This window comes from Dendropsophus ebraccatus, chromosome 2, assembly GCF_027789765.1.
Source record: "Dendropsophus ebraccatus isolate aDenEbr1 chromosome 2, aDenEbr1.pat, whole genome shotgun sequence".
NCBI lineage: Eukaryota > Metazoa > Chordata > Amphibia > Anura > Hylidae > Dendropsophus > Dendropsophus ebraccatus.
Window position 1 is genome coordinate 1,907,316 of NC_091455.1, and position 22,234 is coordinate 1,929,549.

General features: G+C 54.7%; 1 protein-coding gene across 3 annotated transcripts in view; it reads right to left on the bottom strand.

The window, feature by feature from the left end:
* Nucleotides 1–18,770, bottom strand: part of CPSF1 (cleavage and polyadenylation specific factor 1) — a 43,607-nt gene extending 24,837 nt beyond the window's left edge. Inside the window, exons 1-16 of one of the 3 annotated variants that reach the window (XM_069956862.1) lie at nucleotides 18,681–18,770; nucleotides 14,078–14,222; nucleotides 13,934–13,961; nucleotides 13,727–13,860; nucleotides 12,935–13,015; nucleotides 11,563–11,714; nucleotides 11,269–11,415; nucleotides 10,277–10,416; nucleotides 9,939–10,049; nucleotides 9,387–9,480; nucleotides 3,750–3,837; nucleotides 3,448–3,570; nucleotides 3,311–3,362; nucleotides 2,975–3,069; nucleotides 787–861; nucleotides 573–653 (exon numbers count right to left, since the gene is read on the bottom strand). In XM_069956862.1, coding sequence (XP_069812963.1) covers nucleotides 573–653; nucleotides 787–861; nucleotides 2,975–3,069; nucleotides 3,311–3,362; nucleotides 3,448–3,570; nucleotides 3,750–3,837; nucleotides 9,387–9,480; nucleotides 9,939–10,049; nucleotides 10,277–10,416; nucleotides 11,269–11,415; nucleotides 11,563–11,714; nucleotides 12,935–13,015; nucleotides 13,727–13,860; nucleotides 13,934–13,961; nucleotides 14,078–14,221 — 1,545 coding nt within the window. In that variant the 5' untranslated portion in view covers nucleotide 14,222; nucleotides 18,681–18,770. Of the gene's footprint in view, nucleotides 1–572; nucleotides 654–786; nucleotides 862–2,974; nucleotides 3,070–3,310; nucleotides 3,363–3,447; nucleotides 3,571–3,749; nucleotides 3,838–9,386; nucleotides 9,481–9,938; nucleotides 10,050–10,276; nucleotides 10,417–11,268; nucleotides 11,416–11,562; nucleotides 11,715–12,934; nucleotides 13,016–13,726; nucleotides 13,880–13,933; nucleotides 13,962–14,077; nucleotides 14,223–18,680 lie in introns of those variants that run through there. The other 2 variants (XM_069956863.1, XM_069956864.1) reach the window with 2 other exon arrangements.
* Nucleotides 18,771–22,234: the final 3,464 nt, after the last annotated feature.

Below are 22,234 nucleotides of genomic sequence, written 5' to 3' on the forward strand. Positions count from 1 at the left end.
TCATCCTCATCCTCCATCACCACCACCAGTCATCCTCATCCTCCCATCACCACCACCAGTCATCCTCATCCTTATCCTCTACCACCACCACCAGTCATCTTCATCCTCTACCACCACGACCACAGTCATCCTCCACCACCAGTCATCCTCATCCTCCATCACCACCACCAGTCATCCTCATCCTTATCCTCTACCACCACCACCAGTCATCTTCATCCTCTACCACCACGACCACAGTCATCCTCCACCACCACCACCAGTCATCCTCCACCACCACCACCACCAGTCATCCTCATCCTCCCATCACCACCACCAGTCATCCTCATCCTTATCCTCTACCACCACCACCAGTCATCTTCATCCTCTACCACCACGACCACAGTCATCCTCCACCACCAGTCATCCTCATCCTCCATCACCACCACCAGTCATCCTCATCCTTATCCTCTACCACCACCACCAGTCATCTTCATCCTCTACCACCACGACCACAGTCATCCTCCATCACCACCACTACCATCATAGTTATCCTCCACCACCATCACCACCCTCCTCCTCTTCCTTACACCCACCTGCAGGACGGACAGGGCTCCATTCTTCCCGTATCCAGAGCACAGGACGATCTCCAGGTCCGGCTCTGTGCTGTTCTGAAACTGCAACATAAAAACTTCATCACTCCCATAATCATCTGCAGCCACCGACCCCGCACCGTGGCGTCTCAGGAGGAGCTCCTGTATCCTGAGCATTGTGGGGGTACAGTTGGGGTGCACACATACGGCCACTTACCTCCTCAGACAGGAAGGCAGGTTCTCCCATTGAGGCCATAGCACAGGGCCCGATGTTCAGGATACTGTCACACACCTGGGGGAGGAGACATATGATCACTACAACTCCCAGAAGGCATACCAGGTGGGTCAGTCAGAGGAGAGGAGGTGGCCCCATCGGCCAGCAGAGGAGAGGAGGGGGCCCATCAGCCAGCAGAGGAGAGGAGTGGAGGAGAGAAGGGGAGGAGAGGAGGGGCCCATCGGCCAGGAGAGGAGAGGAGGGGGCCCGGCCCACACAAAGGACATGCGACATGAAGAGGCAGAGCAGCAGAGTGTGAAGGGACATGACACTGGTTACATTCTGTTTATCAGACAGTGAGGGGAGCCGGGGTCAGGAAGTCACACTCTCTGGGCTGGTCAGTACGAGGTCACTTTTGTCATAAGATACATATATACTGCAGAGGACTATAGTGTGATGTCAGAGACCCTATAGGTAACAGCGAAACCAGGGAGCAGGGAATCATGGTCCGGCACCACAGTCACACCAGCAGGGAACCATGGTACGGCACCACCAGGGAGCAGGGAACCATGGTACGGCACCACCAGGGAGCAGGGAACCATGGTACGGCACCACCAGGGAGCAGGGAACCATGGTACGGCACCACCAGGGAGCAGGGAACCATGGTACGGCACCAGTGTCACACCACCAGGGAATCATGGTACGGCACCACAGTCACACCACCAGGAAGCAGGGAATCATGGTCCGGCTGACTCCTCCCTGCTCCAGTACAGTGATGACATCAGGGCGACTCCTCCCTGCTCCAGTACAGTGATGACATCAGGTTGATTCCTTAAAGCGTAACTGTCATTTCAGGGTCATTTTTCTGAAAACATTAAATATCAACAGTACAAGCGATTTTAAGAAACTCTGTAATAGGTTTTATGTACTAAAAGAGTTTCCTTCTGTAGTGAAAAAGCAATCTCCCAGCCTCCCCCCTCACATCAGATGAAGCAGGATTTCTGTCTCCATTATGTGGCTATGGAGAGGGGAGGGGCTGTTAGGAGTGAGTGAGCACGGGGTAGTCCTGCACAGCACAACACCCTGCAATCTTCTCTCAGTAAGTTCATAGATGAGCACTGACCTTTCTGACCCCAGAATCCTGCGTTTTAGGTGCCCAGAGAGTCTACAAACAGCTGACCTTTATGTCCACCAAACACTGATAAGATACTGTGGCTGGCACTACCAGATTGTTCACATTGGGTTCGTGAAAAAATATCGTAAAAGTCGTACCTGACTGAATGGACGGTTTTAAAGAAATGAAATAAAGGCTATATTTTAATGGTGAGTGCCCTCCTATTTTTCTTTCTTTTTTCTATGACCTTCATGTCACCTCTTCCTGCTCCCTCATCTCCCTCGGCCCCTCCCCCCTTCATAGGCTTACAATGGAGAGAGCAGAACCCGTCTTCACTGGCTTCCCTGTAATGAAGACGTGTTTGCCTGATAATGCACAGATAAGAAGTCAGGGGGGGGAGGCTGGGAGATTGCTTCTTGAGTACAGAAAGAGGCTTTTTTGGCTGATAAAACCTATTACAGAGTTTCTTAAAAAATCGCTTATACTACTGATTTCTGCAATAAAAAAAACATGACAGTTACGCTTTAAGGCCCTATTCCACGGAATTTTCCGAATGATTATCGTTCATAAAATCATTCAAACGACCGCTCGTTAACGATATTCGTTCAGTGGAATAGCTATAAACGAGCGAACGACAACAGCGAAATCATTGTTGAGTCGTTCACTATCTTTTTTCAACATGTCGAAAAAAAATAGTTGGTATTTCAACAATTCGCTAATCTTTTCGTTGATTAAAAAAAATCTTTCAGTCGTTCTTGAAATGTCTACCTACATTTCACCACGTTTTAAACGACCATGTAGCGACCGCAAAAAAAAAAAAAAAAAAAAAAAAAAAAAAAAAAAAATCGCTACACTACAGATATCGTTCACGCTCCCACACGTATTATGTGTTATCGTTCGCTTAAAAAAATCGTTAAATGCTTGTTAACGAGCGGCCGTTTGAGCGAGTCTATGAACGATAATCGTTTCGTGAAATAGTGATGACGTGGTTGTTCCGGACGTGCTCTACTCTCACAATGCTGTGTAGAAATATCGGCCCCAGACGTCTCCCCTCCCCCATGTTGTGCTTGTACTCACCTCAAAAGAATATGTGGAGAGCTGAGTGCCTGACTGCATCTCATTCCCGTACACCTCAATCTCATCAATCTCATCCACCATCACCCCCTTACTGCCTGCGGAGAGAGAAACAGCATATAGGGGCAGCACTCTCCTCGTCACCCCCCTGAACACCGCTCCCCCCCTGAGCGATCTCCTAAAGCCTATACCCCCCCCCCCATGTCTCCGCCTCCCCGCGGATGTCCCCTGAGCTCCTCCACCCTCCCACCCCCATGTCCCAGCTACACTGTGTACAGCAGACAGGAGGAGGCATCGGCGAGCACTGTAATCCCCCCCCCCTCCCCCCAGCACACTCACCTGGTCTGGTAAGGGGGGCGTCCACTCTTTTCTTCTTACTCGGTGGCTCATCCTAGAACAGATAGACGTGTCAAGGGGGCGGTGTCACAGTCCATGCGCCACCCCTCAGCAGACAGGTCACATGACGTGTCACTTACCAGCTTCTCGGGGTCCTTGCTGGGGGCAGAGGGGCTCTCCTGCACTTTCTCCGTGTATCGAAGAAGCAGCGAATTCCCCAACCGTGACCCCAGGAAGAGATATCCGGGATCCATCAGGGTCATCTGTGGGGGCAACATAGGGTCAGCCCATACCTAACTGTGCCCTCACCTCAGAGCCGCCACCACACCTGTGCCCCCCACCTCAGAGCCCCCCTACCACCACCACCACACCTGTGTCCCCCACCTCAGAGCCCCCCTACCACCACACCTGTGCCCCCCACCTCAGAGCCCCGGATACTCACAGATGTGGTCAGGACACTTGCAGCAGCCTTGTCAAAATGAAATGAGCGAACGCTTCTCATGCCGTCTGTGATCAGTGTCAGAACATAGCTGGGGGGAGAGGGGTAACAGGAGACACCGTCACATCACAGTGAGACACCATCACAGCCAAGCCCTGTCCCTCACCCCAACCACCCACCACACAGCCAGGCCCCCGCCCCCCCACCCCAACACCACAGCCAGGCCCCCGCCCCCCACCACACAGCCAGGCCCCCGCCCCCCCCACCCCAACCACACAGCCAGGCCCCCGCCCCCCCCACCACACAGCCAGGCCCCCGCCCCCCAACCACCCACCCACCACACAGCCAGGCCCCCACCCAACCCCACAGCCAGGCCCTCTGCCCCTCACCCCACAAACACCCACCCACCACACCCCACCCACCACACAGCCAGGCCCCCACCCAACCCCACAGCCAGGCCCCCACCCAACCCCACAGCCAGGCCCTCTGCCCCTCACCCCACAAACACCCACCCACCACACCCCACCCACCACACAGCCAGGCCCCCACCCAACCCCACAGCCAGGCCCTCTGCCCCTCACCCCACCCCACAAACACCCACCCACCACACCCCACCCACTACACAGCCAGGCCCCCGCCCCTCACCACCCCACAGCCAGGCCGCCGGCCCCTCACCCCACACCACCCAGCCAGGCCCCCGCCCCTCACCCACCACACAGCCAGGCCCCCGCCCCTCACCCACCACACAGCCAGGCCCCCAGCCCCTCACACAGCCAGGCCCCCGCCCCTCACCCACCACACAGACATGAGCGAGCAGTACTCTATGGAATATTACACTATTCGATATACTCGTTTTTCGATCGAGCATCCAACCAAATATGCAGTAAAAACTTAGCAAGTTTACAAAAAAAACAAAGTTATATCATTGGATATACAGCGATTGTATCAGCGGCTAGCTGCCCATCAGTGTGTCAGACAGGCAGCACGGCGCAATATCACCCAATATACAGCGACTGTATCAGCGGCTAGCTGCCCATCAGTGTGTCAGGCAGGCAGCACAGCGCAATATCACCCAATATACAGCGACTGTATCAGCGGCTAGCTGCCCATCAGTGTGTCAGGCAGGCAGCACAGCGCAATATCACCCAATATACAGCGACTGTATCAGCGGCTAGCCGCCCATCAGTGTGTCAGGCAGGCAGCACAGCGCAGTGTGAGGAACAGGCCGCCACTACCTCCTCAGTCAGTTACAGCCCTTATTAAGACTGCTACACAGCACAGTATATAGCAGCATATTATACAGTGACAAAGATCTTGCAGATTCAAATTTTGCTGAAACAGATTGAAAAGGAAAAAAAATCCATATATATTCTCACATATCTCCTGTTGCTGTACGCAAAAACACTTTCTGCCTAAATCGGCACACTTCTGTTGGGATATTAATGTCACATATTAATATAGTTGTTGTTTGATTTTAACGCCTGTCACCTCTGGCCTGTCTTCATAAAGAAAAACTGAGATATAGAGTATACAGCTAGTATACAGACTTTACCTGTATACTAACCGTATATTGCATTTAGCTGTATGGTGGGGGGGGGGGGGGGGGTGGCCTGTCGACACAAAGAAAACTTGAGATATAATGTATACAGCCATATACCGTATACGGCTAGAAGTATATAAAGATAAATGGAGTTCTCTTGCTCTCCACAGCCACCAGGAGGACACTCTGGAAGGTGTGGGACACTTTCATGGCCCCTCAGGAAACTTCCACCACTGCGGGGCCTATTAGGGGCAGGAGGGAGAAGGGACAAGTGTTGAGATAGTACCTGGCCAACCATAACCCTGTCCTCCCCGATCCCTCGTCGCCCTACAGTGAAAGAGTGTCCAAGGTGGACGTGTGGCTGTAACCGTACCACTACGCCCAGGAGGTGCTGGCCTGCCCTGCCGCCAGTGTTCTCTCTGAGGGGTATTCAGCGCAGCCAGGGGCATTATCATGGATAAGCTCAGCCGCCTGTCAGCTGCCAGGCTGACGCTTATCAAAATGATCAGCCACTGGATTACCCAGCCATTGTATCTGTAAGGTGGAAAGCAGCAAAACATGACGTGCCGTGTGTGTTCTCAAGCTGTGACAGACCAGTGCCCCCCCATCACCCCAACAAAGTGTATGACGTGCCGTGTGTGTTCTCAAGCTGTGACAGACCATTCTAGTGCCCCCCCATCACCCCAACAAAGTATGACGTGCCGTGTGTGTTCTCAAGCTGTGACAGACCATTCCAGTGCCCCCCCATCACCCCAACAAAGTATGACGTGCCGTGTGTGTTCTCAAGCTGTGACAGACCATTCCAGTGCCCCCCCCATCTCCCCAACAAAGTGTATGATGTGCCGTGTGTGTTCTCAAGCTGTGACAGACCATTCCAGTGCCCCCCCATCACCCCAACAAAGTGTATGATGTGCCGTGTGTGTTCTCAAGCTGTGACAGACCATTCCAGTGCCCCCCCATCACCCCAACAAAGTGTGTGACGTGCCGTGTGTGTTCTCAAGCTGTGACAGACCAGTGCCCCACCCACAGGCAGATTAACTTTACCATAGGCCCCGGGCTGTTCACCAAGTCTGGGCCCCCCACCCTACTGTAACTATGGCGGCACTAACAAGGTGTTCATAGTACAGGATAGATAATATCATGATGCCTTGATCTGTGCAAAATTGCGGTAAAAAAGTTTTGGACTGTCCTCTGCCCCCTGCCTCTTCCTGCCCTTTTCCTATGGACTGTCCTCTGCCCCCTGCCTCTTCCTGCCCTTTTCCTATGGACTGTCCTCTGCCTCCAGCCACCCCACTGCCTCTTCCTGCCCTTTCCCTATGGACTGTCCTCTGCCGCCTGCCACCCCCCTGCCTCTTCCTGCCCTTTTCCTATGGACTGTCCTCTGCCTCCAGCCACCCCACTGCCTCTTCCTGCCCTTTCCCTATGGACTGTCCTCTGCCCCCTGCCTCTTCCTGCCCTTTTCCTATGGACTGTCCTCTGCCCCCTGCCTCTTCCTGCCCTTTCCCTATGGACTGTCCTCTGCCCCCTGCCACCCCACTGCCTCTTCCTGCCCTTTCCCTATGGACTGTCCTCTGCCCCCTGCCACCCCACTGCCTCTTCCTGCCCTTTCCCTATGGACTGCCCTCTGCCCCCTGCCACCCCACTGCCTTTTCACTATGGACATAACACCAGGCCAGGTCACGATAAATTTTAAAGTGACCCTGTCGTCCGCCACCTGCGGTTGTCATAGGCAACGTGATGTAAAGGGGTGCAGGAAAATGTCTCTTACAATCTGTCTTTCTGTCCCTGATAATGTAGAGGAGAGAAGGTTTCCTGGTGTATCTTCCCCGTTACATAGCAGTTATACAGCCGAGAGGCAGTGACCGTGCAGTGTACAGCCGAGAGGCTGTGATGTAATGCTGCAGCTCGGGCGTGATAGATGCAGCCAGGCATGCTTCCCCTGCTGTCCCAGTTGGTTAGATGCAGCTAGGCCATGCTTCCCCTGCTGTCCCAGTTGGTTAGATGCAGCCAGGCATGCTTCCCCTACTGTCCCAGTTGGTTAGATGCAGCCAGGCATGCTTCCCCTACTGTCCCAGTTGGTTAGATGCAGCCAGGCATGCTTCCCCTACTGTCCCAGTTGGTTAGATGCAGTCAGGCATGCTTCCCCTGCTGTCCCAGTTGGTTAGATGCAGCCAGGCACGCTTCCCCTGCTGTCCCAGTTGGTTAGATGCAGCCAGGCCATGCTTCCCCTGCTGTCCCAGTTGGTTAGATGCAGTCAGGCATGCTTCCTCTGCTGTCCCAGTTGGTTAGATGCAGCCAGGCCATGCTTCCCCTGCTGTCCCAGTTGGTTAGATGCAGCCAGGCCATGCTCCCCAGCTGTCCCAGTTGGTTAGATGCAGCCAGGCCATGCTTCCCCTGCTGTCCCAGTTGGTTAGATGCAGCTAGGCACGCTTCCCCTGCTGTCCCAGTTGGTTAGATGCAGCTAGGCACGCTTCCCCTGCTGTCCCAGTTGGTTAGATGCAGCTAGGCACGCTTCCCCTGCTGTCCCAGCTGCATCCAGTTGTGTACGCAGCATTTCCTGAGGTGTCATGGTGGACTTGGAATCCTAAATTCGACCACTTGGTGATCACCAAGTCACCAGCATTTTTTTCCAAAGACTTGATCGAATAGTCGAGTATCGGGGTCTACTCGAATCCAATTTTTGAAATTTCTAATATTTCAATACTCGTTCATTCTCTAGTCAGCAGCCCTCCCATCTCACCACCCACCCGCCCATCTCACCACCCGCCCCCACGCTCCCTCCCATCTCACCACCCGCCCTCCCATCTCACCGGCCACCCCAACATCTCACCACCCGCCCCCATCCTCCCATCTCACCACCCACCCATCTCACCGGCCACCCCAACATCTCACCACCCGCCCCCACACTCCCTCCCATCTCACCACCCGCCCTCCCATCTCACCGGCCACCCCAACATCTCACCACCCGCCCCCACGCTCCCTCCCATCTCACCACCCGCCCCCATCCTCCCATCTCACCACCCACCCATCTCACCGGCCACCCCAACATCTCACCACCCGCCCCCACACTCCCTCCCATCTCACCACCCGCCCTCCCATCTCACCGGCCACCCCAACATCTCACCACCCGCCCCCCACCCTCCCATCTCACCACCCACCCATCTCACCGGCCACCCCAACATCTCACCACCCGCCCCCACGCTCCCTCCCATCTCACCACCCGCCCTCCCATCTCACCGGCCACCCCAACATCTCACCACCCGCCCCCACCCTCCCATCTCACCACCCACCCATCTCACCGGCCACCCCAACATCTCACCACCCGCCCCCACGCTCCCTCCCATCTCACCACCCGCCCTCCCATCTCACCGGCCACCCCAACATCTCACCACCCACCCATCTCACCGGCCACCCCAACATCTCACCACCCGCCCCCACGCTCCCTCCCATCTCACCACCCACCGATCTCACCACCCACCCCAACATCTCACCACCCGCCCCCACCCTCCCATCTCACCACCCACCCATCTCACCGGCCACCCCAACATCTCACCACCCACCCCCACACTCCCTCCTATCTCACCACCCGCCCTCCCATGTCACCGGCCACCCCAACATCTCACCACCCACCCCCACGCTCCCTCCTATCTCACCACCCGCCCTCCCATCTCACCGGCCACCCCAACATCTCACCAACCGCCCCCACGCTCCCTCCCATCTCACCACCCGCCCCCACCCTCCCATCTCACCACCCACCCGCCCATCTCACCGGCCACCCCAACATCTCACCACCCGCCCCCACCCTCCCTCCCATCTCACCAACCGCCCCCACCCTCCCATCTCACCGGCCACCCCAACATCTCACCACCCGCCCCCACGCTCCCTCCCATCTCACCACCCGCCCCCACCCTCCCATCTCACCACCCACCCGCCCATCTCACCGGCCATCCGCCCATCTCACCGGCCACACCAACATCTCACCACCCGCCTCCACGCTCCCTCCCATCTCACCACCCGCCCCCACCCACCCTCCCATCTCACCACCCACCCACCCATCTCACCGGCCAGCCCCATATCTCACCACCGGCCCTCACACTCACATTTCACCGCCCTTCAGGGATATAACCATCTTGTCGTAGGAAATAAAAGTTGCCTGACAACAATCCAAAGTAATTCGGACACCATCCTGAGGCTCTGCGGAGACAAGGATGACAACACAGACAGGCGGGTATAGAAAGTGTGCCGGGGGGTGATGACAACACAGACAGGCGGGTATAGACAGTGTGCCGGGGGGGTGATGACATCACAGAGAGGCGAGTATAGACAGTGTGCCGGGGGGGTGATGACATCACAGAGAGGCGAGTATAGACAGTGTGCCGGGGGGTGATGACAACACAGACAGGCGGGTATAGACAGTGTGCCGGGGGGTGATGACATCACAGAGAGGCGAGTATAGACAGTGTGCCGGGGGGTGATGACATCACAGAGAGGCGGGTATAGACAGTGTGTCGGGGGGGTGATGACAACACAGACAGGCGGGTATAGACAGTGTGCCGGGGGGGTGATGACATCACAGAGAGGCGAGTATAGACAGTGTGCCGGGGGGTGATGACATGGTTATACATGATGCAGGGTTGGACCCCTATACTTACTTAGAGGGAAGGAGGTCGTCCCATTCGTCAGACTATTAAGTGAGACGCCGTACGGGGGGACGCTCTGATTCAGATAAAGCAACGAGTTCACAGCGAAGATGACAACGCCCCCTGCAGACAGGAGAGAGGTACAACCATGAGGCCCCCCGTTACCCATCACTGACCTTGCCAACCCTGAGGCCCTCCCCACCATCACTGACCCAATCCATATAGGAGGCCCCCTCTGTGCCCCCATATATAGTACTATATGGAGGCCTCCGATGATTGGGAGATAGATAAATTTAGAAGGGCACAGACTATATACTCCTATACTATATGGCCTGGAAAGTGTCACTCACCAATGGGCTTGGGCACAGCCAGGGCCTGTGTGCAGTCGTAGGGCAGGCTGGACAGAGACCAGATGACTGGATGAACCTTCTGCAGGATGTTCAGGGAGATGGCGACAATACTGCAGGTGTCCTGACGTACCGCCACCCGCCTACAGGAAGACGTCATCACATCAGTATGAGAGAAACAGTACCACCTGTCCCCGCCCCCCTCCTATACACATCTCCTCCCCACCCCCCTCACCCCATACAGCCCTCCTCCCTGGCCCCCCTCCACCCCATACAGCCCCCCCCCCCCCATACAGCCCCCTCCCCTCCTCCCTCCCCCCCCATACAGCCCTCATTCCCTCCTCCCCCCACATACAACCCTCATTCCCTCCTCCCCCCCCCCATACAGCCCTCATTCCCTCCTCCCCCCCCCCATACAGCCCTCATTCCCTCCTCCCCCCCCCATACAGCCCTCATTCCCTCCTCCCCCCCCCATACAGCCCTCATTCCCTCCTCCCCCCCCCATACAGCCCTCATTCCCTCCTCCCCCCACATACAGCCCTCATTCCCTCCCCCCCCCCCCATACAGCCCTCATTCCCTCCCCCCCCCCATACAGCCCTCATTCCCTCCTCCCCCCCCCCATACAGCCCTCATTCCCTCCTCCCCCCCACCATACAGCCCTCCTCCCCCACCATTCAGCCCTCCTCCCCCCGACCCCCCCCCCCATTCAGCCCTCCTCCCCCGACCCCCCCCCCCATTCAGTCCTCCTCCCCCGACCCCCCCCCCCCATTCAGACCTCCTCCCCCGACCCCCCCCCCCCATTCAGCCCTCCTCCCCCGACCCCCCCCCCCATTCAGCCCTCCTCCCCCCGACCCCCCCCCCCCATTCAGCCCTCCTCCCCCCCCCCCATTCAGCCCTCCTCCCCCCGACCCCCCCCCCCCATTCAGCCCTCCTCCCCCAACCCCCCCCCCCATTCAGCCCTCCTCCCCCGCGCCCCCCCCGATGCTCCGCTTACCCCGGCCACGTCTGGTTAGGCTCGAACAGTATGAGCAGCGTGGGCTCGTAGTATCCGTGCAGGAACTGCATGTCTATAATGTTCAGCAGCTTCTCATCCAGCTCCCGCACATCAATGATATAACTGGGGAGGAAGCTGGACTTCTGCCTGCGGGGAACACAGCACACTTATACAGGGTCCCCCCAGCCACAGAGGGGGCCACACAGAGGGGGCCACACAGAGGCCCGCCCCCCCCTGCAGCCACACACAGGGGGTCACCCCCTAGTTGGATCACATGTGAAGTCCAGCACTTACCCCTCAGCCATTTGCCCATCATGCTCCTCAGCCAGGGTGTCTCTTCGAAACGGTAAGACAACCAGCCTGGTGCCGTATATCAGCATCACCGCGCACCGCCCACTGGGGTCCACCCGCACCTTGGGGATGTGAACGTTCTGCACAAACCCGTCCTGAGAGGAGGAAGAGAAAGAATCACTGACTGCCCCAGCAGCATCCTCCCCCTCCTCCACCTCCCCGTGCGCCACTATGCCACCCCCCACCCGCAACCCCAGGCCAGCCAACAACACCCGTGAGCAACATAATCCACCAACAACGCCCCCAGAGACAATGGAGGGGAGAGCGAGAAGTGGTGGACAACGCCAACAGGAGGGGAGGCAGAAAGCAGGACAGCTGTAACCCAGCCCCCGCTCCTATCAGCATAACACAGTCACCAACAGGGCAAGGACTATCCTACCCAGAGGGCGCCCCCTACAGAAAGGTGCCCACCTCTACAGTATAGAAAGAAACTAGTGCCAATGGGCATAGTGTTCCCCAATAGGGTGCATTGTATTCCATCCCCCGATCCCCATAGGGTGCATTGTATTCCATCCCCCGATCCCCAATAGGGTGCATAGTGTCCCCCCGATCCCCCATAGGGTGCATAGTATTCCAACCCCCGATTCCCAATAGGGTGCACAGTGTCCCCCCGATCCACAATAGGGTGCATTGTATTCCATCCCCCGATCCCCCATAGGGTGCATAGCGTCCCCCCGATCGCCCATAGGGTGCATAGTATCCCCCCGATCCCCATAGGGTGCATAGTGTCCCCCCGATCCCCCATAGGGTGCATTGTATTCCAACCCCCGATCCCCAGTAGGGTGCATAGTGTCCCCCCGATCCCCCATAGGGTGCATTGTATTCCAACCCGCGATCCCCAATAGGGTGCATAGTGTCCCCCCCCGATCCCCCATAGGGTGCATTGTATTCCAACCCCCGATCCCCAATAGGGTGCATAGTGTCCCCCCGATCCACAATAGGGTGCATTGTATTCCATCCCCCGATCCCCCATAGGGTGCGTAGTGTCCCCCCGATCTCCCATAGGGTGCATAGCGTCCCCCCGATCGCCCATAGGGTGCATAGTATCCCCCCGATCCCCTATAGGGTGCAGTGTATTCCATCCCCCGATCCCCCATAGGGTGCATAGCGCCCCCCCCCCCCCCGATCGCCCATAGGGTGCGTACTGCCCCCCCGATCCTCTATAGGGTGCAGTGTATTCTATCCCCTATAGGGTGCATAGCGTCCCCCCGATCGCCCATAGGGTGCAGTGTATTCCATCCCCCGATCGCTTTGTGATTATGGTGCCATTATTGATCCTCGCTATCCCGGCCTGCTCCCCCAGTCAGTATCGTACCCGCAGCTCCGGCTCCTCAAAGTAATGAAGAGACAAGGTCTTAAGGTCGTGAGTCTCCGGATCATATTCCACCACAGACAGCTGAGGAAAGAGAGAGAGAAGAGGTTACAGCTGGGGAGGAGGAGCAGCAGAGACAGCAGGGGAGAGGAAGTTCAGCAGCAGGTGAAAGGAAGAGAAGGAGCAGCAGCAGAGACAGCAGGGGAGAGGATGAAGAGGAGAGGAGGAGGAGCAGCAGCAGAGAGGATGAAGAGGAGAAGCAGCAGGGGGGAGGAGGAGGAGCAGCAGAGGATGAGGAGCAGCAGAGGGGAGGAGGAGGAGCAGCAGAGGATGAGGAGCAGCAGAGGACAGGAGAAGGAGCAGCAGCAGAGAGGATGAAGAGGAGAAGCAGCAGGGGGGAGGAGGAGGAGCAGCAGAGGACAGGAGAAGGAGCAGCAGCAGAGAGGATGAAGAGGAGAAGCAGCAGGGGGGAGGAGGAGGAGCAGCAGAGGAGGAGGAGCAGCAGAGGACAGGAGAAGGAGCAGCGGCAGAGAGGATGAAGAGGAGAAGGAGCAGCGGCAGAGAGGATGAAGAGGAGAAGGAGCAGCGGCAGAGAGGATGAAGAGGAGAAGGAGCAGCGGCAGAGAGGATGAAGAGGAGAAGGAGCAGCGGCAGAGAGGATGAAGAGGAGAAGGAGCAGCGGCAGAGAGGATGAAGAGGAGAAGGAGCAGCGGCAGAGAGGATGAAGAGCATTGGACAGAAGGGGAGAAAACAGCAGGGGCCTATGGTGTGGGGGGCAGACAGCACCAGTCTCACCTTGGCGTCCTTGAAGCTGAGTAAGAGGGCGTCCCTCTTGGCCCCCGCCAGTTGGACACTCGCCATGGACATAACATTACCAAAGAACGAGAAGGACGCCATTAGCTCCAGCTTCTCCTTGTGGCCCTTGCCGTCTAGAAGAGAAGGTGACAGCTGTCAGCAGGCGCCAAACTAGGGCTCCCACACCAGCGATGCCGCTGATCTTACCTGGTCCTTTATCCCCTTTGCTGAAACTCTGTAATAGAAAAGCACAAGTCATGAGTGCAGATGGGACCCAGGGTGTCTCTGATGGCTACACAACAGCCATTAGTATACAGGAGTGGAGCTGTGATGGGTAGCGGTGGCACTTACCTCAGCGTCATGGTTCAGCCGGTACACGTAGAGCTGGGTGGTGCCGGCAACCACAAGGTTCTTTTCTGCATTAGAGAAGAAATTACAGAACATGGAGAACTCCAGCCCGGTGGGCGGATGGGCCTGGCGGTACACGGCATACATCCTGTAGGGAGAAAACACAGCGGTCACAGAGGGAGAGGGGCCTGGCGGTACACAGCATACATCCTGCAGGGAGAGAACACAGTGGTGACAGAGGGGGAGGGGCCTGGCAGTACACGGCATACATCCTGCAGGGAGAAAACACAGCGGTCACAGAGGGGGAGGGGCCTGGTGGTACACAGAGGGGGAGGGGCCTGGCGGTACACGGCATACATCCTGCAGGGAGAGAACACAGTGGTCACAGAGGGGGAGGGGCCTGGCAGTACACGGCATAAATCCTGCAGGGAGAACACAGTGGTGACAGAGGGGGAGGGGCCTGGCGGTACACAGCATACATCCTGCAGGGAGAGAACACAGTGGTCACAGAGGGGGAGGGGCCTGGCGGTACACAGATGGGGAGGGGCCTGGCGGTACACATCCTGCAGGGAGAGAACACGGCGGTACACAGAGGGGGAGGGGCCTGGCAGTACACAGAGGGGGAGGGGCCTGGCGGTACATGGCATACATCCTGCAGGGAGAGAACACAGCGGTCACAGAGGGGCCTAGCGGTACACAGAGGGGGGGGGGGGAACCATTATAAGGGGCACACTGGAGGGGCGTGCTTTGCCGCTGAAGAGAGCAGTCGCACGCTGCCGGAGCTCCTGCACAACGTGCTACCAATTAGCTTCTCTGCAGCGATCTCGCACTAATATTAAGCATCGTGGACCTTCTGCTTTCTCTGGCTACCCTCCTGCACCGATAGCTACCTCTAAGAGAGCCTCAGCAGCTGCAAAAAGGAAGATTCTTTCCTACATGCCGTCGGCTCGAGATCGACAAGATGGCGCCGGCACACACATGAACAGGCAAGGAGACCGGCCCTCTTCAGGTCCCGGGACAGCCTGGTGGGCTCCTCCAGCACCAGATTTAGCGACCTGCCGACAGACAGGTCTATCGGGTGAGCAATTAACCCCTACCCATCCAAAAAAGAGAAAACGGAGGAGGAAGGGAGCTGGCGATGGCGTCAACCAGAAAGATGCAAATCCCCTGTCACAAAGACATGGGCAGCAGCAGCCGCATGCATTATCACCATATGCAGCTCCCTTCCAGATGCCACCCTTTTCACCTGTTGGAGATGATAGCTGTCAAAGATCCCTATCAGACTTATGTTTGCCTGCTTTATTCTCTGAAGATTTGGATGGTTCTTCATACCCTGCAGTAGCTTTTCCATCCGCTGCTAGCTCACAGGATGCTAATGCAGGAACCACCATCTGTCCATTACCTTCACCACAAGGAGGGAAGCCAACAACACTACGGGATCCCTTAGAGATGATATGCTTAATGATCAGGACCCTTCCATAGCGCCCTCAATGAAGCAATAATTGCTGGCTCTTCGAAACTCTACCGATCTGGACCGTGCTATGTAAGCAATGGCAGACTCTGTCCAGGTAGCCACTAAAAGGATTCAAACACGAAACTAACATGAAAAATGCACAGCGTTGTAGCCTAAAGTGAAAATGCTTAAAAAGGATGAGGAATGAAGCGCGATGTTGATTTGCTGAATATTAACGTATAGTGTATCTAAGTTGGGAATATTCCCTAACAATATGCTTCATGCCTAGAGGTTGTGCAGGTGACGGGTGCTGATTCAGGATGTGTCTGTTGAACCATCAGTTGCTATAAGCAAATGTGTAGCTAGTAAACCAATACAACTTTGCAGAAGATCAACATATTCAATGCAATAAACATACAAGTAAGCAGAGCACAAAAAGAACTTAGTGCTGCGGTTAATCCGGCGGAATGGGATTCCGCAGCAATAAATCTGGAGGGGAAGTTAGTCCGGCTTAAACTGAAGGGACAAATGCGAAAAGGTATAACAAAAACTTGCCATATTAGGTCCTGCACAAGGGATGGGGTAGGTCTCAGGTCCAGTCGTTGGAAAAGTTCTTAGTAAGTTGCAATAGTTCCACGGGAAAAAGTCGCTACGACCACTACAGTCAACAAGTGATATGACAATCTTTTAAGAATTGGATGCCGGCGTCCACATCAGGTAGCAAAGTTGAGCCCGTTTCATGCTGGATCACAAGTCCACCAGATTTTCCCCATCTGTACAATACTCCATGCTTCCTCAGAGCAGTAGTAACGGGGGTGAATTGTCTTTGTGTGGCCAAGGTGAAAGCGGATAGGTCCGGGAAGACTGAAATGTGGGCAAACTTAGGAGACGTCGCAGCTTGTTTCCTGGTGACTGCCAGAAACTGGTGTTTGACATAAAGATGGCGCAGTCTTACAATAACATCTGGTGGAGCCTCGGCGGAATGTGTTCCAGCTTGGGTACGCGGTATGCCCATTCAACATACAGCTCGTCCTTTTTAAAGGGAACCATTCACCCCGTGGCCCCTGGCAGAAACTGACACACAGTGACATAAAGGTAAATATACTTACCACATCGCTCCCGATCCTGTCCCGGATCCTGTTGTTGACACGGAGAAATCGCCGATTCTTCTTCTCTTCTTCTTTCCCATTATGGTAATGAGCTGAGATGAGTCCAATGTCCATAGGAAACGTCTTCAGTCTTCTGACGAATTCCCGCGCAGGCACCGTTGCGATGGTCTCGTCACCTCTTCTGCGCCTGCGCGGTAAACAGGATACGTGCTCGAGACAATCGGCGCATGCTCAGTAAACAGTGAAGCTGCGGAGCGCTTCAATTGTAAACTGCGCATGCGCCGAAAAAGACCGTCACGGCGTCTGCGCAGGATCCGTCAAGAAGAAAGAAGACGAGGAGGAAGAAGACTCAGCGTCAATCAAGTGTCTGAGGCAGGGAGAAGGCTGGACTTCGGGCCCCGCGGCGCTCTTTACCATAATGGGCGCGAGAAGAAGAATCGGCGATTTCTCTGTGTCAACAACTGGATTCGGGACGGGACCGGGAGCAATGTGGTAAGTATATTTACCTTTATGTCACTGTGTGTCAGTTTCTGCCAGGGGCCACGGGGTGAATGGTTCCCTTTAAAAAGGACGAGCTGTATGTTGAATGGGCATACCGCGTACCCAAGCTGGAACACATTCCGCCGAGGCTCCACCAGATGTTATTGTAAGACTGCGCCATCTTTATGTCAAACACCAGTTTCTGGCAGTCACCAGGAAACAAGCTGCGACGTCTCCTAAGTTTGCCCACATTTCAGTCTTCCCGGACCTATCCGCTTTCACCTTGGCCACACAAAGACAATTCACCCCCGTTACTACTGCTCTGAGGAAGCATGGAGTATTGTACAGATGGGGAAAATCTGGTGGACTTGTGATCCAGCATGAAACGGGCTCAACTTTGCTACCTGATGTGGACGCCGGCATCCAATTCTTAAAAGATTGTCATATCACTTGTTGACTGTAGTGGTCGTAGCGACTTTTTCCCGTGGAACTATTGCAACTTACTAAGAACTTTTCCAACGACTGGACCTGAGACCTTCCCCATCCCTTGTGCAGGACCTAATACGGCAAGTTTTTGTTATACCTTTTAGCATTTGTCCCTTCAGTTTAAACCGGACTAACTTCCCCTCCAGGTTTATTGCTGCGGAATCCCATTCCGCCGGATTAACCGCAGCACTATGTTCTTTTTGTGCTCTGCTTACTTGTATGTTTATTGCATTGAATATGTTGATCTTCTGCAAAGTTGTATTGGTTTACTAGCTACACATTTGCTTATAGCAACTGATGGTTCAACAGACACATCCTGAATCAGCACCCGTCACCTGCACAACCTCTAGGCAGGAAGCATATTGTTAGGGAATATTCCCAACTTAGATACACTATACGATACTATTCAGCAAATCAACATCGCGCTTCATTCCTCATCCATTTTAAGCATTTTCACTTTAGGCTACAACGCTGTGCATTTTTCACGTTAGTCGCATCAATCCGCGTTGACACATTATTTATTTTGCAAACTTATGTACGTTTGTCTTTGCAACAGTGTTTATGCTATTTCTTTACATTGTCGCAACTTATCTGCATTTGTTAAACATTTATGTGTAAAACTTTTTATTAAAGTATTGAAACATAAGGGGCACACTGAGAGGTGGGGGGGGGGGAGCCATTATAAGGAGCACACTGAGAGGGGGGGGAGCCATTATAAGGGGCACACTGAGAGGGGGGGGGAGCCATTATAAGGGGCACACAGAGGGGGGGAGCCATTATAAGGGGCACACTGAGAGAGGGGGGGAGGGGAGCCGTTATAAGGGGCACACAGAGGGGGGGGGGAGACATTATGAGAGACACAGTGAGAGGGGGGGAGCCATTATAAGGGGCACACTGAGAGGGGGGTGGTGGGGGGGGGAGACATTATGAGGGACACAGTGAGAGGGGGGTGGTGGTGGGGGGGAGACATTATGAGGGACACAGTGAGAGGGGGGGGAGCAATTATAAGGGGCACACAGAGGGGGGGGAGCCGTTATAAGGGGCACACTGAGAGGGGGGCCCCGGGCTCAGCTCTTACCTACAGTCACGGGGCCCCGCGCCGCCGGCGGACTCTGCTGCACACCAGCCGGATATCCGCTCCACCGGCCATAGAGTCTTGAGCTAGACAACACTTCCGCTGTATCCATGACAACAGAGCTAACCACAACCGGAAGTTTATGGCGCGCCATGTGACACGTGACAGCAGAAGGGCCAGGGACAAAGATGTTAGAAAGAGGTCTGACGTCAGCAGACGCCATGTGACAAGCCTCTTGTGTGGGCGGAGCTATAGTCAGTCAGGCGTCTTCCCGGGCTTTTGTCGCAGCAGCAGAGAGGACCGAGTACACCAGTGCTGGAGGATATAGTGCATGACCCCCAGGGGGCGCCCGCTCTGTGGCGTCTTCTACCACCTCCTGCACGGACACGGGGCTCCGGCTGCACTAATGTGTGCTGTGCTGGAGGGAGTTACTATCAGGGGGGAGGGGTTACTATCTGAGGGTCTCCATGTGGGGGGAGGGGTTACTATCAGGGGGTCTCCATGTGGGGGGGGGGCCAGGGGGGTGGCCGGCTGTATATTATGTGTGATGGATACAGGTCCCTGGCCGGCTGTATATTATGTAGGATGGATACAGGTCCCTGGCCGGCTGTATATTATGTAGGATGGATACAGGTCCCTGGCCGGCTGTATATTATGTAGGATGGATACAGGTCCCTGGCCGGCTGTATATTATGTAGGATGGATACAGGTCTCTGGCCGGCTGTATATTATGTAGGATGGATACAGGTTCCTGGCCGGCTGTATATTATGTAGGATGGATACAGGTCTCTGGCCGGCTGTATATTATGTAGGATGGATACAGGCCTCTGGCCGGCTGTATATTATGTAGGATGGATACAGGTCTCTGGCCGGCTGTATATTATGTAGGATGGATACAGGTCCCTGGCCGGCTGTATATTATGTATGATGGATACAGGTCTCTGGCCGGCTGTATATTATGTAGGATGGATACAGGTCCCTGGCCGGCTGTATATTATGTAGGATGGATACAGGTCCCTGGCCGGCTGTATATTATGTAGGATGGATACAGGTCCCTGGCCGGCTGTATATTATGTAGGATGGATACAGGTCTCTGGCCGGCTGTATATTGTGTGATGGATACAGGTCCCTGGCCGGCTGTATATTATGTGTGATGGATACAGGTCTCTGGCCGGCTGTATATTATATAGGATGGATACAGGTCTCTGGCCGGCTGTATATTATGTAGGATGGATACAGGTCCCTGGCCGGCTGTATATTATGTAGGATGGATACAGGTCCCTGGCCGGCTGTATATTATGTAGGATGGATACAGGTCTCTGGCCGGCTGTATATTATGTAGGATGGATACAGGTCTCTGGCCGGCTGTATATTATGTAGGATGGATACAGGTCCCTGGCCGGCTGTATATTATGTAGGATGGATACAGGTCTCTGGCCGGCTGTATATTATGTATGATGGATACAGGACCCTGGCCGGCTGTATATTATGTAGGATGGATACAGGTACCTGGCCGGCTGTATATTATGTAGGATGGATACAGGTCTCTGGCTGGCTGTATATTATGTAGGATGGATACAGGTCCCTGGCCGGCTGTATATTATGTAGGATGGATACAGGTCCCTGGCCGGCTGTATATTATGTAGGATGGATACAGGCCTCTGGCCGGCTGTATATTATGTAGGATGGATACAGGTCTCTGGCCGGCTGTATATTATGTAGGATGGATACAGGTCCCTGGCCGGCTGTATATTATGTATGATGGATACAGGACCCTGGCCGGCTGTATATTATGTAGGATGGATACAGGTCCCTGGCCGGCTGTATATTATGTAGGATGGATACAGGTCTCTGGCTGGCTGTATATTATGTAGGATGGATACAGGTCCCTGGCCGGCTGTATATTATGTAGGATGGATACAGGTCCCTGGCCGGCTGTATATTATGTAGGATGGATACAGGTCTCTGGCCGGCTGTATATTATGTAGGATGGATACAGGTCTCTGGCCGGCTGTATATTATATAGGATGGATACAGGTCCCTGGCCGGCTGTATATTATATAGGATGGATACAGGTCCCTGGCCGGCTGTATATTATGTAGGATGGATACAGGTCCCTGGCCGGCTGTATATTATGTAGGATGGATACAGGTCTCTGGCCGGCTGTATATTATGTGTGATGGATACAGGTCCCTGGCCGGCTGTATATTATGTAGGATGGATACAGGTCTCTGGCCGGCTGTATATTATGTGTGATGGATACAGGTCCCTGGCCGGCTGTATATTATGTAGGATGGATACAGGTCTCTGGCCGGCTGTATATTATGTAGGATGGATACAGGTCCCTGGCCGGCTGTATATTATGTAGGATGGATACAGGTCTCTGGCCGGCTGTATATTATGTAGGATGGATACAGGTCCCTGGCCGGCTGTATATTATGTAGGATGGATACAGGTCTCTGGCCGGCTGTATATTATGTAGGATGGATACAGGTCCCTGGCCGGCTGTATATTATGTAGGATGGATACAGGTCCCTGGCCGGCTGTATATTATGTAGGATGGATACAGGTCTCTGGCCGGCTTTATATTATGTAGGATGGATACAGGTCTCTGGCCGGCTGTATATTATGTAGGATGGATACAGGTCCCTGGCCGGCTGTATATTATGTAGGATGGATACAGGTCTCTGGCCGGCTGTATATTATGTAGGATGGATACAGGTCCCTGGCCGGCTGTATATTATGTAGGATGGATACAGGTCCCTGGCCGGCTGTATATTATGTAGGATGGATACAGGTCTCTGGCCGGCTGTATATTATGTAGGATGGATACAGGTCTCTGGCCGGCTGTATATTATGTAGGATGGATACAGGTCCCTGGCCGGCTGTATATTATGTAGGATGGATACAGGTCCCTGGCCGGCTGTATATTATGTAGGATGGATACAGGTCTCTGGCCGGCTGTATATTATGTAGGATGGATACAGGTCCCTGGCCGGCTGTATATTATGTAGGATGGATACAGGTCCCTGGCCGGCTGTATATTATGTAGGATGGATACAGGTCCCTGGCCGGCTGTATATTATGTAGGATGGATACAGGTCTCTGGCCGGCTGTATATTATGTAGGATGGATACAGGTCTCTGGCCGGCTGTATATTATGTAGGATGGATACAGGTCTCTGGCCGGCTGTATATTATGTGTGATGGATACAGGTCCCTGGCCGGCTGTATATTATGTAGGATGGATACAGATCCCTGGCCGGCTGTATATTATGTGTGATGGATACAGGTCCCTGGCCGGCTGTATATTATGTAGGATGGATACAGTTCCCTGGCCGGCTGTATATTATGTGTGATGGATACAGGTCTCTGGCCGGCTGTATATTATGTAGGATGGATACAGGTCCCTGGCCGGCTGTATATTATGTAGGATGGATACAGGTCCCTGGCCGGCTGTATATTGTTTGTGATGGATACAGGTCCCTGGCCGGCTGTATATTATTTGTGATGGATACAGGTCCCTGGCCGGCTGTATATTATGTACGATGGATACAG